The 17,374-nt window shown below is 40.4% G+C and overlaps 1 protein-coding gene across 1 annotated transcript; it reads right to left on the bottom strand.

Moving 5' to 3' along the window:
- Nucleotides 1-989: 989 nt before the first annotated feature.
- rabgef1 (RAB guanine nucleotide exchange factor (GEF) 1) lies at nt 990-17,058 on the bottom strand. Its single transcript, XM_085421166.1, has 10 exons — nt 16,952-17,058; nt 13,265-15,060; nt 11,352-11,534; nt 10,949-11,145; nt 9,191-9,354; nt 9,003-9,084; nt 8,731-8,863; nt 8,157-8,248; nt 5,867-6,123; nt 990-3,874 (listed from the first exon to the last, which is right to left on the bottom strand). Exons 2-10 carry the CDS (start codon nt 13,300-13,302, stop codon nt 3,464-3,466), a joined length of 1,557 nt encoding a protein of 518 aa, XP_085277292.1. The 5' UTR covers nt 13,303-15,060; nt 16,952-17,058; the 3' UTR covers nt 990-3,463.
- Nucleotides 17,059-17,374: the final 316 nt, after the last annotated feature.

Here is a 17,374-nt window from a genome sequence, read left to right on the forward strand (position 1 = left end):
AATCATTGTTGTTGTTTTCCTAATAACCTTTTTAAGTTATTCCTTTTACCTGATGATGGACAGCCTGTTTTTTAACCACACATACTGACACTGGCAGCTCGTTACCTGCAGTATGACCCATAATTAAAAGAGAATTTTATTTGTTTTTTTACTGTGTGAATTTTCTGGCGTTTAACGGTTCATCTAGCAGAGGCCACAGAAACAGAGACTGTTGTGGAGGGCTGCACCCATGAAGAAATATGAAGAGATAAAATTACTATTGAGCAGAACTGTGTTCAGCTCCACTGGAAAAACTAAATAACCAGCATTGTTATTTTATGCATTGCTAATACTAGGAACAAAAACTTAAACCCTGATCTCTGATACATGAGACCTCTGTAAAGGAAATTGCTGATAAATCTGAAACTGCACAAAAATAGCTGGATTTGGCCAAAATGATACAATTTTAAATTGATGTTTCTTTTGTTTTTAAATTGCCAAATTGTTCAATAAACACTCCAGATTTAACCATTAAATGATTACTTTTTGTAATCATTTAATGGTTCAGTCTTGACAGGGTTAATGCTTTTAACATTTTTGTGTACACGCCATCGGTGAAGTCTTTGTCAGTATGGTGGCTGTAAAACTATCCATCCATCCATCTATTCGCTTCCGCTTAGCCTTTTCAGGGTCCCGGGGGGCGCTGGAGCCCATCCCAGCTGTCATAGGGCGAGAGGCAGGGTACACCCTGGACAGGTCGCCAGTCTGTCGCAGGGCGGCTGTAAAACTAACAATGATTTAAACCTCTGGCTCAGAATTCATTAACAATTTCAGCTGTTTTTATGTCCTATTATTTACAACAAATAACATTAAAAGTCAAAATTTCCTCACCGATTAAATTTTTATTTTTTTCAAAGTCACCCAGTGGGCCGTGCTGGACCCTTTGGTGGGCCTGTCATGGTCCCTGGGCCATATGTTTGACAACCCTGGAATAAGGAACAAGACCAAAACATTTGTTTTTGTTTTCTTTATTCCACTCAGAAAAAAAAAACAAAAAATAAAAAAAACAAAATAACATTATCCATCACTCCAATATTTATTAACTGTGCTAATTTTTTCATGTGATTCATCTGAAGTTTTCACTTTAATTTACTTAAAACTTTAGTTAAGTATTAGTTAAAGTTAAAGTAGCAGATTTACTTCACAAGTCTGGCTCATCACACATTGTTTTTCAATTTCAATTCAACAGATTTCATTATTTTTCATACACACTCAAAATATTTCAGTTACATCTTAAGGCATAAATCATTTTTTTAAAATCACAAACATATAAAATTTATATGAAATAGCTGGGAACTGTAGCTTAGAGTGAATAGTGAAATCGCATGGGACTAATTTCAGCTGTGGATTAATACACATTTGGCGCTGCTGCTACTGCCTGAACATGTCGCTCCGATATTAGAGCTCTGTGGCACAGAGAAAAAGAAATGTACAGCAAAAACCTTTTCAAGATCAAGCGGTTGTTACTGAGGATTAAACAAGCCACACGTGGCAAATGGAGATGCTTTTTGCAGCTGAGTAAATTTACAGTAATCACACATTTTATAGGCTTTTATACGATCCCTTTGCTTTTATTTCAGCGACTAGCAATGTTATTGGATTTGACAGTACTTAAAAGATCCTCAGTCAATAAATAAACACAGAAACAGGACCAGGAGTGATTTAAAGTGGCAGACACTGGACTGTTTTAACAATATACAGTACACAAAATGAGATTTAAAAAAAAAAAAAAAAAAAAATCTAAAATACATTAGTAATAGTATTTTTATCATGTAACATGCGTATTTTTGCAATGGTTTGTTACTGAGGCCGGTATGTGGTGCAGAAAGCCAGACAAACACTGTAAATCTTTAAAAACAAATTAAAAAAACCACACACAGTACAATATTGAAACATAAATTACACAAAACCTGAAGTGTGTATTCAGGGTAAATTCATGCTTGCAGGATAATTGTAAGCGGTTCTGTGTTAGAAATGTGTAAGACCTGAATTTCTTTTCTCCACAAAATGACAAACGTGAAACTGTCCTCAGACTAAAACATCGATCTGCAGGCCTGCAGATGTTTAAACTTCCACGGCAAAAAAAATTCAAGACTGTGGCAGATAACAATGGCAGCTGAAGGTGTTACAGGGAAACCGTAATTGCGCGCACACACACACACACACACACACACACACACACACACACACACACACACACACACACACACACACACACACACACACACACACACACACAGAGGTTTAACTGCAGTAGTCTGCTTTTTAATTTATTTCTCTTGCGGGATCGCTTTTTAGTGAAATAAAGAGTGAACATGTAAAGAAATGTGGGCAAACAAGCTTATCATTTAGGAGCTTATTTTGTCATTAATAAGAGCAAAATCAAAATCACAGCTGACAATAAGTGATAGTTGTCTGAAGCTGGTTGTTGTATTTGCGCACTTAAAATCTATTTTAATTGTTACGTAAATTTAGGTACGTTTATTTCATATCATATCATCATTTAGTACTAACATGAGTATTCTCTTCTCCAGCCTGTCAGCATCATCTGCCTGTAACAGCAGCTGGTGAGTTTAATATGTGCTATATTTTTGCCATTTCTTTCTCATAAATTTGTTTGTTTTTGGTTACATAATTACCTGTTATTTTTCATAAACATTTTTACAGCAAATTTGCTATTTTTTCCTTGCAAACTTGTCCAGTTTTTCTCATGAATTTCTTTCTTAAAACTCTTTTAAAAAATTGTTTTTTATTGACAATTTTTTCCTTGTAATTTGACCATTTATTTATGAGAAATTAGCCATTTCTTTTCCTCATAAGTTTTTAATGCAAACCAGCCTGTTTTTTCTCACCACTTTACAAAGTTTTTTTTCCCTAATAAATTTCCTATTTTCTTCTAAAATGACCCTTGACCACACCTTTTTTGATGAACCTACTAAATTTTGTTTCAAATTTATTTGTTTTTTCTTTGCTTTGTTTTGTCCATTTGGTGTTGAATAAAAGTGAACTGTGCAACATAACTGCAGAAACCTCGACAGCTAAAAGCCAAAACTGAGCTGCCAAATACAGTTCCTGCAGTTCCATAAATGGCCACATGAGGCAGTCTCATAAATGGAGACTGTCAGCATAAACTTCCATGTAAAATGCCCCAAAATACAACTAACTTATACAAAAAGAAATGTTCCATAGCTCATGCATCCCTTGTTAACAGTTGTACGTGGAGTGTGTTTTTATAGTTACAGTTATAATAATAATAATCAAATAAAAGCAGCTTCTCCCTGTAGCTCACCCCTCTCTCTTCCTTTTTCTGACTGAAATGACTTCACTTTAAATTTAAGGTGCAGAGGCTACTGGGAAACTCCCATTTTCAAAGTAAAGTACCTTCATGGCATGCGAAATGCTTCTTCTCCCTTTACTGACTTTACTACCCTGCGAACACCTGGGGGGTCAGCGGCGGCGGCAGGTTGTCGTTGTCTATGTTGTTGGCATCAATGGCAGAAACTGTGCAGGTCAGCGGATATTTTTCCAGGATGTCGTTCACCTCCCGCTGGACGCTCTCGGTCCAGGAGAGCAGGTCAGCCTGGAGGCTCTGAGCGGCCTCCATCACCTTCTCCTGCCGGCTGCTGATGGTCGACAGCTGCTCCAGATTGTGGTTGAGCTGGGCCAGGACAGGGTTGGTGGCAGCCACGCCAGCTCCTGGACCGGTGTGGGGCCACTCGCCCTCTGCGCTGCTGCATCTTGGCGAGGCTTGGCCCGACATGTAACGCTCAAACTCCTCCGGGGAGAGATTGAGAGACTGAGCGTCCAACTTCTCGATGAAGGCAGCTGCACAGCACTAAAAAATAAAAATTTATTAATTAATTAAAAAAAAAAAAGAAAACCAACTGAAATCATGGATGATTTTCTGACAGCACGTCAAACTGAGTCACAGAGAGCCAGATGGCCTTATGTTACAAGGGTTAGTCCAACATTTTGGGGAACAAGAGTGCCATGACGTGACAGTTATGCTTCTCTAAAGAGTCACATAAACGTCTCTGCAGGCCTCATTTAAAGCCTGTTAGGATGCAGGTATAAGCACACATGAAAATTAAACCAACTCGGAAATATACTCACCGGCTACAATATCAGATACACCTGTTCAACCACTCGTTAATGCAAATATCTAATCGGCCAATCACATGGTATCAACTCAGTGCATTTAGGCATGTAGTCGACCTGCCAAGCATCATAATAAGGACAAAACATGACATAAGAGAAACTGAACGTGGCATGGTCGTTTGCCCGAATATTTCAGTAACAGATTATCTGCTGGGATTTTCCCACACAGCCAAAGGAAGCGGTCAGTTCTCTGGGAGAAAATGAGGAAGCCAGAGGTCAGAGGAGAATGACCAAACTCCTTTGAGCTGTTAGGAAGGCAACAATAACATAAATAACTACTCATTACGACCAAGATGTGCAGAAGAGCATCTTTAAATTTACAGCACATCACACCTTGAAGCAGATGGGCTACTGCAGCAGAAGACTACACCGGGTGTCGCTCCTATCAGCTAAGAATAGAAAACTGAGGCTACAATTCACACAGGATCACCAAAATTGGACAACAGAAGATTGGAAAAATGTTGCCTGGTCTGATGAATCTCGGTTTCTGCTGTAACACTTGGATTGTTCCTACTATGCCGTGAAGATGCAAGAATGGGATCCTAGCAAAGTATAACTAATAAAGTGGCCTTTGAGTGTGTTTGTTGTTCTGCTTAGCTTAGTGAGGAAGAGCTTGTGTGGCTCTGTCTGAAGGCCATGCGATTGCACCTATCAGTGCCTCTAAAACTGGCAGATAAGAAATAACCTTATATAATGCTTGTTTCTTTAAAAGAAAAAAAAAAAAAGCAGATAGAGACATTTAAGCCCTTCAAATCTGAAAAATGTATTTGTCTATGACATAACACTCATTAAATACTCCATACTCCCACATATATTTGGATATTATTCATTAAGGGGTTTAATTACATTTGGACAAACTGTGCCGTCAGTAAAGGGAACTAAGTGCACGAATAGCTCAGCAAAGACAATAAAGAGGCGCTCCACATTCCCAGCATTTAAGGCACATCTTGAACAGTGGTCTTATGTTATGTAAATTAGCAGGTTTGCTAGGTTTGGTGTATTGATGTTTGTTAACATGTGTTGGCTGCTAAATAACCACTGAAATCTTTACTCTGATTTTACAGTTATAACACAAAACTTATTTCACTTTTCATTATCTGGATTTATCAATTTTTACTGTAAAATCTCTCAGAATCCTCCAAATTTAACTTTCAGAGACTCAAGTAAAAACTACAAATAAATAATTAATCCGTTCACAATAAAATCCAACAGGAAGAAGCAGAAATTTGTCACAGTTTAGAAGCTTTGACCAAAAAATGTTCATGCATAATGTTTGCCAATTTAGCTTAAGTATACAAAAACACATTAAATCGGCTTTTCTGCCACCTGAAGCAAACACACTTCTTAGGTAAAACAACACAAATCGATTCCTTATAATGAATCCTGGAAGGAAATTACCGACACTACAACTACACTTTTTTTTCTCTGTGCATTTTTTGTTAGTTTGGGTTTATTTACTCAATGCACTGAATTCTTTCAAGTAAAGCAGCTCAGACTCATTGCCTTTCTCGTGCATGATGTCATTGTGCTCTCATGAACAATCACCCCTCAAAATCTGTTGGTGAGGCAGGAGAAACACTATTACAGACATGTTAAACTACCCTCATTGGACCCCAGGTCATCAGCTTGAACAGGCTTTGAAGTAGGACAAGAAGAAAGAAAAACAGACCAGGTTGGTGAAGTAGTATCCATCCTCTCCGGTCATCAGCCTGCTGGGGTTGCAGAATCGGGTGATGTACTGGATGTTGGACTGAAGTCGTGGAGGATTAGCCTTCAACACGATGTAAATGAGCGCGGGGAGAAAGTCGTCGGCGGACGCCGGCTCGTTCTTGGTGATCCTAATAGCGCTGAAGATGTGTTTACTGCAGTGTGTGATGCAGGCCAGTTTGTCCCGAGGAACCCTCTTCGAATCCATCTCAATGATATCTGGAACAGACCAAGATTCGCTCATGAAGGCTGAAACAAAGAGCTAATCAGGTCACACGTTTATTAAGTAAAACTTATTTGTTCTGCTCTGGAGGTAAAATATATATAAGGATGATTTACAAATGACTTATTTCCATCCTGGCACTTAAAGAACATTATATATTCACAGCAGAGCGTCTGTCTTCACCATCTGCAGCACCAGACGTCGCACGGCGCTGCCAGATCAAATCCATTAGCAAGTTAAGCTCATTTCTACACATGAAGGATGGATGGAGCGACTGTTTGAAAGCCATACAGCTCAGTTTTAAAGACTACAAAGACAAGAAAAACCTCTTCAAAGGCAGACAAAAGGCTGCTTATTTCTCAAAGGAGAACATAGAACAAAGAGCAGATATACACTCTTTTTCCACAATATTAAGAACACCTGCCTGAAACAGCCTATGTCCCCTCTGGGCTACAAAAACCATCAGGAGGTGTCCTGTGGCTCATATCCGTTGGGATAGGACCCTGTAGATAGGCAGTGGCTGATAGGCTTAACTTAACTGTGTGAAACTGTCTCTGTTCTTTGGATTATTGAACTTTAGTAAATGATTAAACTTCAGATAAAAACTCACTAGGTTTACAAGAACAGCCAATCAACTGCAATGCACACAGCATTATTGCCTCAGGCCCAAGATGGAAAGGTTGCCAGCGTCATTAAAGGGGGCAAGTTTCACTGACCCTATCGCCCTTCTAGATGTGTGTGGATGCACTGAGCGGGACAAAATGTTGTTTATTTGGAGTTTAAACAACAGAAATGGTTAAAATGTTCAATAAACTATATTTTCTGACATAATTTTGTAATATAATGTATACTTTATTTATCCCTGTATAGAAATTACTCTCTGCATTTAACCCATTCACTCTAGCGAAGCAGTGGGCAGCCAATCCAGCACCGAGGGAGCAGTGTGTAGGGACGGTACCTTGCTCAGGGGTACCTCAGGATAGCCATTCAGTGGATTTTAACCCCCGACCTTCAAACCACTCTACCTACTCAGCTATCCCTGCCCCTAATTTTGATAAATATTTGCAGACATTGATGTAAAGATGTGCACAGTCAGGATTTCTCAGTCTGCACCTTTTCCCATGCTGGATCACCTACAATTTTAATAAAAGACTCATAAATGGAGTAAATGAGTCAAACTAAATTTAAGTGAGTCTAAGCAGTGAAGGTGAACCCTCATGGACTGCTGGCACATCTGTGTGTGAAGTTATAGACATGTTATAAAAAGGCATAATTCACAGAGGTCAAAGCCATGTTTTGTAGGTGGCTGTAAATATGGTTTTTAATGCTGTTAACTTTTAAGATTTTAACATGGGAGTCTATGAGGACAGAGCCACTTTTGGAGCCAGCCTCAAGTGGCCATCAGAAGAACTGCAGTTTTTAGTTTGGGGTTCTAATTCACATTTTCAATCACTTTCAGTAGCAGGGTTTCAGACCGTCAAGGCCTTTGCCTTTGACTGCAACGGATCCCTACAGGAGAGATGGCCCATATTCAGGTGGATTTATACATTTCGCTTCTGGAGATGGATGGATTGCAATTCTGGGAGCTTGGAAGCTCTTCATTGTGTTTCTTGAGCTGTTCCTCAATATTTTTCTGCAGAATGGCGGGGTCTATTATCTTTCTGGGGTAGGCCACTGTCTTTAAAGGGTTGGGAGTCATTTCTAGGTTTCCAACAGCATGTACCAGGCGGGTGACAGATGTCCACTTGACTTCCAGCACCCAGTGACTCTGTGGTTTGTAACCATTTTCTGTACAATTTTACTTGGATTTTTAACTCCCCGAAACTGTTTTAATGAGGACACATTGTGTGTGGCAGAAACAAGTGAGGACAGCAGTGATACTCATGACCAATCATTTATCTGATGGAGTAAAACATTCACTCTTTTTTAACTCAGATTTTGGTCTCTGTGAAGTTCACGACAAAACTGCAAAACGACAGCACCGCTAGGATCAAGCGCAATCAAACAGCGCGTCTGAGCGCTCGCTGACCTGTTATCGCTTTCACCACATTCTCAGAGACTTCCGGGATTTCTTCATCCATGGACACACAGAGCATCTGGATGGTCACCCAGTGCAAAGCCCTGCAACACAGAGAATCAGAATCAGAGAAAAAAAAAGGCATACAAACATTGTGTTCATTCACGTAAGCCTGACACTCTTATTTTTTGTATTTTTTGTGTCTACATATGATGTAACCATACACATTTGTTACAGTCACTTCGCTCCAGGGTGACAAACACATCAGACACGTGCAGTCAGCAGCTGCCACTGTGCTTCCAAATGTAAGAAAAACACAGCTAAAAATGGCTATTGTGTAATCAACTGCACAGACTCAGAAAGCATTCAGACTGAAGTTTTCACAGGCGGATGAAGATTAAAGGCGAGCGCTGTGCACTGAGGCTTTCTATTCACCAGGCACACACAGCTTACACATAAAAACCCCATGTTTGCACAAAATCTAATGCCAAAGCCAGGAAAATCCACAAAAATGACAATGTGACATAAAATATTATATTCTAAAAACACCAGGCTGTGCTGAGTTGTTCAGTCCAGGAAGAACCACCTTATCCTGTTCTGTGTGGCCAAGTCCTTCCTCTCGTCATCAGTGGTTTCTGGACAGAAAACGCTCTTGTACAGACGAGTCATGATGTACTTTTCCACTTGGTCCATCACCTGCTCCACAGACTCAGAGGAGCCTGGTGAACAAAGGCACATTAGAGCATATAAAATACTGCTTGTGCTGCCATCTAGTGGCTTCTCAGACTGTTTGCGTTGAGAATGTCTTAATGATTGTTTTAAATACTTGAGGTAAAGTTGCAACTTCTGCAATCCTACCTTTAAAGTGAGTCATCAGGCGGTCGGCCAAATTCTGGTAGAAATCTTGAACGCACTCTGACAGCTCATCGGCACCCAGGTCCTGTTGACAAAAGACCTTAGAAGGTTCTTCGCGTGGAAAGTCATGGAAACATTCAAAAGTAAACGACTGGTGTCATTGAGTCAATGAGCGTCAGAGTACGTCGCACCTTCTTGCTTGACATGTTCACGAGGAAGACTCGGCACTGCTTGTGGATCTCCCGGCCGGGCTTCTGGAGGTTTTTCAGGAAGTCCACAAAGTCTTTGGACACTTGGTCCGTATCGAAGCTTGCGTGGCGGCTGATGGACGGACTGGTTTTACCTTCTTGGGTTTCTAGTTAGGGAAAAAAAAAATCAAGTTTAAAATAAAACAATAATTCTCCCCCCAATAGGTGTAGGTACTTCAGATAAACATGTATTACTTACTCTCATCATAGGACACATAACTCCCTACGCAGCTGTCATGCCACTAAATAATTGCAAGAATTACCTCTTCAGAGCAAAATTTTTAAATTTCACAGCAAAACACCAAAAAATGTTTTTGTCATTTGTCACAAGTTATTATAAATGCTGTGCAACATCAAGTGTGGATGAAGGAGTGCCCCCCCTTACACCATCAGAGGAACTCAGGACACTTGTAATGTCCATTCACTGAACACTGTATTAAGTACAACTTAACTTAAAGAGATTAGACTGTGAATGGATGGAAGTAATTGGCAACAATACTCAGCTAGGCTGTGGGCTTTAGATGATGCACAGTTGGTACTAAGGAGCCCAAATGTGTGCCAAGAACATATCCCGGACACCGGACACATCCTGAACCACTGATACAGGGCTGGGTGGTTCATGCTTTCATGTTGTTTACACTAAATTCTGACCTTACCACATGCCACAGCAGAAATCAAGACTCACAGACCAGATAACATTTTTCCAATCTACTATTTTTAAAATTTTGGTTAACCTATGTGATTTGTAGCCTCAGCTTCCTGCTCTTAGCTGAGAGAAATGGCAGTCAAGGTGGTCTTCTGCTGCTGCTGCAGCCTATCTGCTTCAAGGCTCCACATGCTGTGAGCTCAGAGATTCTCTTCTACAATAACTATTTGAGTGACTGTTGCCTTCTTATCAGCTCAAAGCACTCTGGCCATTCTCCTCTGACTTCCTGCAGGATTTTCTCCTTTTCAAACTATATTTGTTAAACCCTAGAGATGCTTCCAGCAGATCAGCAGGGTCTGAAATACTGGCTCATCTAGTACCAACAACCATCCCACGTTTAAAATCTTTTAAATCACCTTTCTTCATCCTTCTGATGCCTGGTTTGAACTTCAGTTGTTGTTATCCTCTGACCAACAACTGCATGATACCCCTAGAACAACAACATCTGTTTCCACCTTAAGATTTAAAAACAAAGGAAAGCTATAAACATTTAAATATTACTTTCAGGTTCTTTTAACTGAATGGACTGAGAAAAACAGCAATTCTCCTCAGCTTTGGCAGCCAAAGCAAACTAAGCTTTATGCAAACTAAGACATTTTTTAATGTGGCAAGCAGCTGGGTGCTCTGATGACAGGGGAAGAATATAGATGTTGTTCTTAGGACAGAAACCACTTTCTAAAGTCAGCATGTGCTTCCCGAAGTCTTCATTTTTCTTGGGACCTCCAGCTGTATATTAAACCACCACTGATGACTTATCATCAGTAACCATCCTCATTTGAAGAGCTGTTATCACCACAACCTTCCACCGTAATTTCTTTTTACAACCTCCTGCAGTTGCTTATTATTGGCATGGACGTGGTAAGACACTAACACCAATATACACCTAATCCCAACCCCTGACTATTTCAGGCTAAAGCATGCAGCTGCGAGTTGATCAACAAAACACTCACAAAGCACCCCAAGTGCACACACATTGATGTTAATGAATGTGATACCTTTTTTAGAAGCAGTTCGTGACGAAGGGCTGAAGAACTTCTTGACGGTGGTCACTTTCCGAGTCTTTTCATTGGTTTTCTTCTCCTCAAACTTGGAGAAGGGACCCAGCGAGGCATGTCCAGGCTGCGGGGGCGTTGTGGACTGAGTCTGCACACCGTGACTGCTGGCATACGCTGCCTCCTCCTCTCGTTGCAGCCTGGAACCAAGCAAAGTTGATTAGAGGGGAAACAATAAGCTTGCAATGAGCACGTCTGTTTCTTTTCAAATGAATGCACCTGGTGATTTATAAAGTGGTTCATTCATTAATGGAGCTATTTAGCACAATGTTCTGTGTTTCTGCTTTTAGCCTCTCTCACACTTTGCTTTCCTCTGGAGACGTTTGAGGACTGCTAAAGGTCTTACTTTTCTGCCAGTGCCCAGTCATCCTGGATCTGTTTCTGCCGTACCCGCTGGTACTCCTCCCTCCAGCACTTTGAGCACAGGCCCTGCCAGGCTGCGTTGCCATAGTAACCGCATCCTTTTTTGCACAGCAGGTCTGATTGGTCCACGTGTATCCCCCGTCGCTCCGTCCGCTGACTCATAATGCTGGACGACACGGGATGAAAAATTCATCATCTGATTTATTAGTGTGTTTGTATGCGCTGCTGGTCAGACCCATCTCCCCGCTGCTGCCTGCTTATGCAGCTCAGATTATTAAACAGTTTACACACACAGTTAAGGCAGGAATAACATGCCAGTCCAGCAGCGCTACACTAATAAAACTCTGCAATAAAAATGGAACGCTCTAATTATCGAGTTCTTTCGTAACACTCAGACACAGACTAAAATAAAAACAGTCTTAATACACACTCTTCGTAACTCAGTTTCACTTTGTCTTTCTCCTCTCCTTACTTCCTAGCATCCATGATTTCTTCCACCTTTTCCTGTATCTTAGTCCATCACAGGAAAGTTGAGAGAAATCAAAGGATGAAAAGTTATTTTAGCACCCTCTGGTGAATTTTTGATAATTTACAGTTTCTATTTTTACCCATATATAATAACTTCTAAGCATTATTTTTAATTTTCTGTTTGATTAGTATTTGCTTATGCAATTAACCATAGACTGTATATAAAAGATGGACCTGAACCCTATGGCAGAGTGCCTTAAACCTGCAGCTCTTCTAACAGCCAGCATGACCTGCAATCTGTGTCTCAAACTCGTCTATCTAACAGTATTATTATTCATGATACAGAGAATAAAAGCCTTGACTTGGATGAATGCTAATTATTTTTTCACTGCAGTGTGGTTTCAGACCGTGCTTTGAAAAGATTTTCTATAACCGAGACTTTAAGTGGGGATTAGCTACTCAAGAGGTGTGACTAAAGGGACACATACCACATTTACCACTGTAACAACTTCCATGATGGATCTGAGTGACTATCAATGTGTCAAATGTCAGCATGTACACATTTCTGCTTGTTGTTTAAATAGTCAATGTATATTCGCACTAAGCAGCAGGCAACCATAATGGGGTTGGCGTTGGTGCCTGAGTTTGTATAGTAAAACATTCTGAACTTCTTAAGAAGTTCAGAATGTATCAGAATAATTAAAGTAAATATTCTGCATGTCACCTTGATGGGAATCAGTCTAAAATTGAGTTTCACTTTTAGGACCTGCGATCCTGACAGCAGATAAACCCTAACCTGCCTTTAATTCATGGCATTGTTCAAAAGAAACTTTGGTCTGTGACGCTGTAGAACACAAAGCCAGTTTCACTTGTTTATTACCTCTAACTATGACCTAAGAGTTACCTGCTCCCCAGTATGAAGATTTGCATGTCCTATTCATAGTTTTACAGCTCCAAGAGCAGCAGGTGAAAAACAAGCTTAGTCAGCATCTAATGCAGCGAAAGAATAGAGAATTATAAAGAACAAAATGTGAGAATACACAAGGAGGAAAGCCAGAAATCACTAGAAATACAAAAAGCTACACAGACGACACAACAAAGGAAAACTGAGAATAAAACTGAAATAAGATTAACTTGACTTGAACGAAGAAAGAGGAAGGCAGGGGAACGCCTAAAGTCAAAAGACAAACAGACAAGAGAAGGAGGAAGTGAATGAAAACACAAAATGGGAACTAGCTGAATACGACCCTCAGTTACAGGTAACTAAAGCTAACGAGTCTAAACAGATGTAAGAATACAGCGTAGCTCAAACCATAAACAGCCCAAAGAGCAGATCAGAAAATTAAAAAAAAAAAAACACATTTAAACTTCTAGATACAAGTAACTAAATTAAAGCAACAACTCTACAAGCAGTAAATTAAGTACTACCTGGAGCAGTGTTTCCCAACCACTGTGCTGCAGCACATAGGTGTGCCATGAGAAATGATCAGGTGTGCTGTTTCCACCTGATTAGTGCTCTAAGCGACCGGCGTGAGTAATGGGCAGAACAATTACACTGTCTTCGACTAGAGGGAAGCACAACTGAAGAAGATGAAGAAGAAATTACATAATAGTCATGCTGTGAGTGAGACAGCACAGCGTGTAATAGCAATAGATAAATATTTGAAAAGAAAAAGTAGTCAATCTGACCTGGGTCCTGGAGAAATTCCGACCCAGATGAAGGCCTTTGCATGAGTAGCGGTCAAAAGAAAAACAAAAAGGTATACTGGAGACAAACCGAGTCAATTCCGCTATACCTGATGCGCAGGGGGAAAATGATCAATATGCTTTTTGTGATATTATTGTTTGGTGGTGTGCCGTGTGTATTTTCTAATGTGAAATATGTTCTGTGGCTCCAAAGGGTTGGGAAACACTGACCTAAAGCATAGATATACAGACGACCCACTCCAAAGGTGAACCTAAAATGCAAGGCTCTAATGACAGGTTCTCAGAATCAGTAAGAATCATGAGCTCCCAAAATGCAGGGAACACGACACTGCAGGCAAAAGATGGCTGCAAATGACAATATGCAGCAAAGTGGAAAAACACTCATCAAAGCAGGCTGTTTTGTTTGCTATGTAGGAATCTATTGTAGTGGAATATCTATTCATTCTTTTTTTTTTTTTTTTTAAACCAACTGCCTTTTGTTCTGTTGCTTTTTTGACATTATCTACTAAACTAGGCGGTGCTCACGCAAGGCAATCACACTTTTAAGGTTGTAGCACATAAACTTTGGAACAGCCTTTCTCAGCCTATCAGGTTCTATCAGGAATGTTAAACTTGCTAAAAACTCGTCTTCATAGGTTAGCTTTTCTTCATTACTGTCAGTTAAGTCAAATGGCACAGCAGGCCAAATAGCACTAAGTGGAAGTGGAATTTAATAATTTAACCAGTATTATTACATCTGATTGAATTACATCAGTCTGAAAACATGAGAATGAGAATATTGCACATATTACAGCAATTTTATTTGTTTCAGTTCTCACTTTGTTCAATTTAACTTCATAATTATTCTATAAATGTTGCATGAACAGCAGTAATAAATGATAATGGGATCGCTGTGTTTCCTGAATTATTTCTGCATAGGAAATAATTCTTTGGGTTTTTTTTCGTTTAGCAGATGATGCAAATACAGAAACTACTACAAACTAAATTAAAACTAAAGTGAAACACGTGAACTCACACAGAACCTAGCTGAAACTAAGAAGATGTAAAAGCAAAGATTTTAATAATAAAAATTAAAACTAATGAAAAATGCAGTGTTCGAGTCCTCTGAGCAAGCATTCAAATACATCAGAATTACTGTTACCTATGATGTCATGTACTCAATTATCTATATTAGTCTAAGCATCCACTGGATTATTGTTGGTGGTGATGTTTTCCTCCAGTTCACAGTTATCCTATAGCGCTCTGAGGAAGTACAAACACCATAGGAACATAGTAACAACTGCCAATATCCCCGGATTATTGGACAGGCCCAGAATACATGATCCCCAATGAACCTGCAGCTCCTCCAATCTTTATCTGATGCTGAGACCTGAGAGTCTCTAAAAACTCTAATTTATTCTTCCAATCAAAATTTTTCCCATAGATTACTACGAATACCTTTGTGACAATTCATACACATGTCCACCCGGGCGCTGTCCTCAGTGGACACACTTAATCCAAGCTCGAGGTCTAAGGAGCTGGAAAGAAAAGCGTCTGGACTTCTCTAAGTTGCTTGAAGACGTTTCACCTCTCATCCAAGAAGCTTCTTCAGTTCTAGGGTCAAATGGTGGAGAGTCCCAGATTAAAGCCCTATGCGAGTGTCCCCCCAAGACAGACATGGGCCCCCTGTTGATCCTCTACTGAATCACAGGAGTCCAGGTGTGAAAATGGGTGTAGGTCACAGTCAGCTAAGGTTTCAGGTGAACCCGCTGTGAAACCTAGCCCCACCCTATCATTAATCCAAGCTCCCACTTTTCTTTTATATTGAGGCTGTTTTCTATTTATAGCACATCACACATGTAAGTGTCCCAAGTCCCAAGTTGAAAGTGTGTGTGTGTACACACAAATTAATAAATCATATTGACCTACTAATAAGAATGAGTACTTTAACTCTTTAAGTATATTTTGATGCTAAGACTGATTAGCAGGGTGTGACTTTTACTGGACTTCTTATTGCACGATCTGATATCGTGGTATTGGTGTTGTTCCCAGATCAACATAGTAAATGTTGTTCCAGGATCAACATTGCAAGTGACCAATCAGAATGTTGTGACGTCATACTTTTGCGACTTCAGGAAAAACCGCCATAAAACAAAAAACTGTACTTAAGCTGCGAGAAACCGCCTCTGTCCGCTGATCAACGGACCCTGACCCTAACCCTTTAATAAACGCTAAGCAGAATTGATATTGTCCTTGCAACACTGGAATTTCATAAATGCACGAATGGCTTGGCACGCCAAAGAATAACGTCACAACAATATTGATCAACACCAACGCGACGATATCAGATCATCCACTTCTTATTCAAGACAAAACAATGTTTAAACTCTTCTGCAGGACACAGGGCTGCAGCGGTTTCCACATCTGTTTTTCTCCTGATCAAGCATTTTGATTTGCTGTGGGCCCCCCACTGCCGTGATCCTGGGCGCTGCCCTGTCCATTACAACCATAAGAGGGCCATGAACGCTCTTGCAACTCCCGACACCCCCCAGCTGCTTCTTTGTTCCAGCTTCCAAAAGACGGTTTGTTAGTATTAGTATTTATTTATTTATTGTCATTGTCAAGAACAATGAAATTGCGTTTGGGGCTTCCATACAACCCAAAAAAAAAGAAGAAAATAATAAATACCCCTTAAAACCCAAGTGTACATATTTAACCCAGTGTGACTCCAATGCAATAAGACAATCCTTAGCAATAATGTTCGTAGAAATTCAGACAAAGACCTGAGAAACATGACAAAATACAACAATGCAACCCATTCAATATTATTGTACTGTGAGATATGATATCAGATATGATAGTTATCTATTTAAGAAAGAGGGGGGGGGGGCAGGAGGGGGAAGAGAATAAAGATATGATGCACCAATGCAGACCAGTTCATTGCTATTAAGAAGTTGGATATGGTTATTGTCCGTGAGAGGGGGGCAGAGAGTTCAGGAGCCTCACAGCCTGTGGATACAGGCTGTTGGCCAGTCTGGATGTTCTGGCCTGTATAGACCTGTACCAGCTACAGCTTCAGGGCAGATTTAAAGCTCCCGAGCAGTTCAAACAGTGAAGAATGACCCGCCTTATGAAAATGTTTCGCTACCCTGTATTTTTGTATCACCCAAATCTCTCACGGGTGGTCGATTTAGCTAAGATCAGACCGTCGCAAATACACACAAAACAAGTTTCAGCCCTCCTTCAAGTCCTTAAAGCTTTCAATCAGGTTTCCCTTTCAATTTTTCTGGAGTCTGGAGGTCATCGAGCAGCCAGTCCAGCTGTGTTTTAACGGCCGTCGCAGGAAAATAAGGCAGCTAAATAAAAATATTACTTGTTTTGTTACTTTTTGAACACGCCGTGTGCCCGCTGTGCCGATCAGGTACTCACCTGTTTGTGATTTCACTGTCCAGGAGCTGGAAACAGACCTCCGCCTCCGATGCGTTTGTGCCCGGTATGCTGACCAGACCGTGAGGGTCCGGACGACTACGTCATCACGCAGACAACACGGAAGTCCGGCAGCTACGCGATATCTCATTTTAACTACCCAGAGCGGAAGTAGAAACGTACAAGACTCTCCTAACCAAGGATTGTGGTTAGAGTGCCTTCGGTTTCAGATGGAGGACTTATTTTAAAGGATAGGTTATTGTTGTCATATTGATGAACAGGCTGAGATCATACACAATATGCAGTTTCGACTTTCTCACTTTTCGCGCACCCATTGACTCTCTCGTCCTTACATGTTCATTGTAATTTACACCTCCCAGAAGAAAGGCGCAAAACCTTCACATAAAGTGTTCTTGTAAGTTAACA

The sequence above is a fragment of the Rhamphochromis longiceps genome, linkage group LG10, assembly GCF_057381845.1.
Source record: "Rhamphochromis longiceps isolate RC_006_pf linkage group LG10, R_longiceps_female_GT1.1, whole genome shotgun sequence".
Classification (NCBI taxonomy): Eukaryota; Metazoa; Chordata; class Actinopteri; order Cichliformes; family Cichlidae; genus Rhamphochromis; species Rhamphochromis longiceps.

Coding starts and splice junctions, on each gene's coding strand:
- rabgef1 (XM_085421166.1), bottom strand. CDS start 13,302: ATGTGCTGCAGCACAGTGGTTGGGAAACACTGCTCCAG. Junction 11,146..11,351: donor GACTGGGCACTGGCAGAAAA/GTAAGACCTTTA, acceptor GCTTGGTTCCAG/GCTGCAACGAGAGGAGGAGG. Junction 8,864..9,002: donor CCTGATGACTCACTTTAAAG/GTAGGATTGCAG, acceptor TTTGTTCACCAG/GCTCCTCTGAGTCTGTGGAG.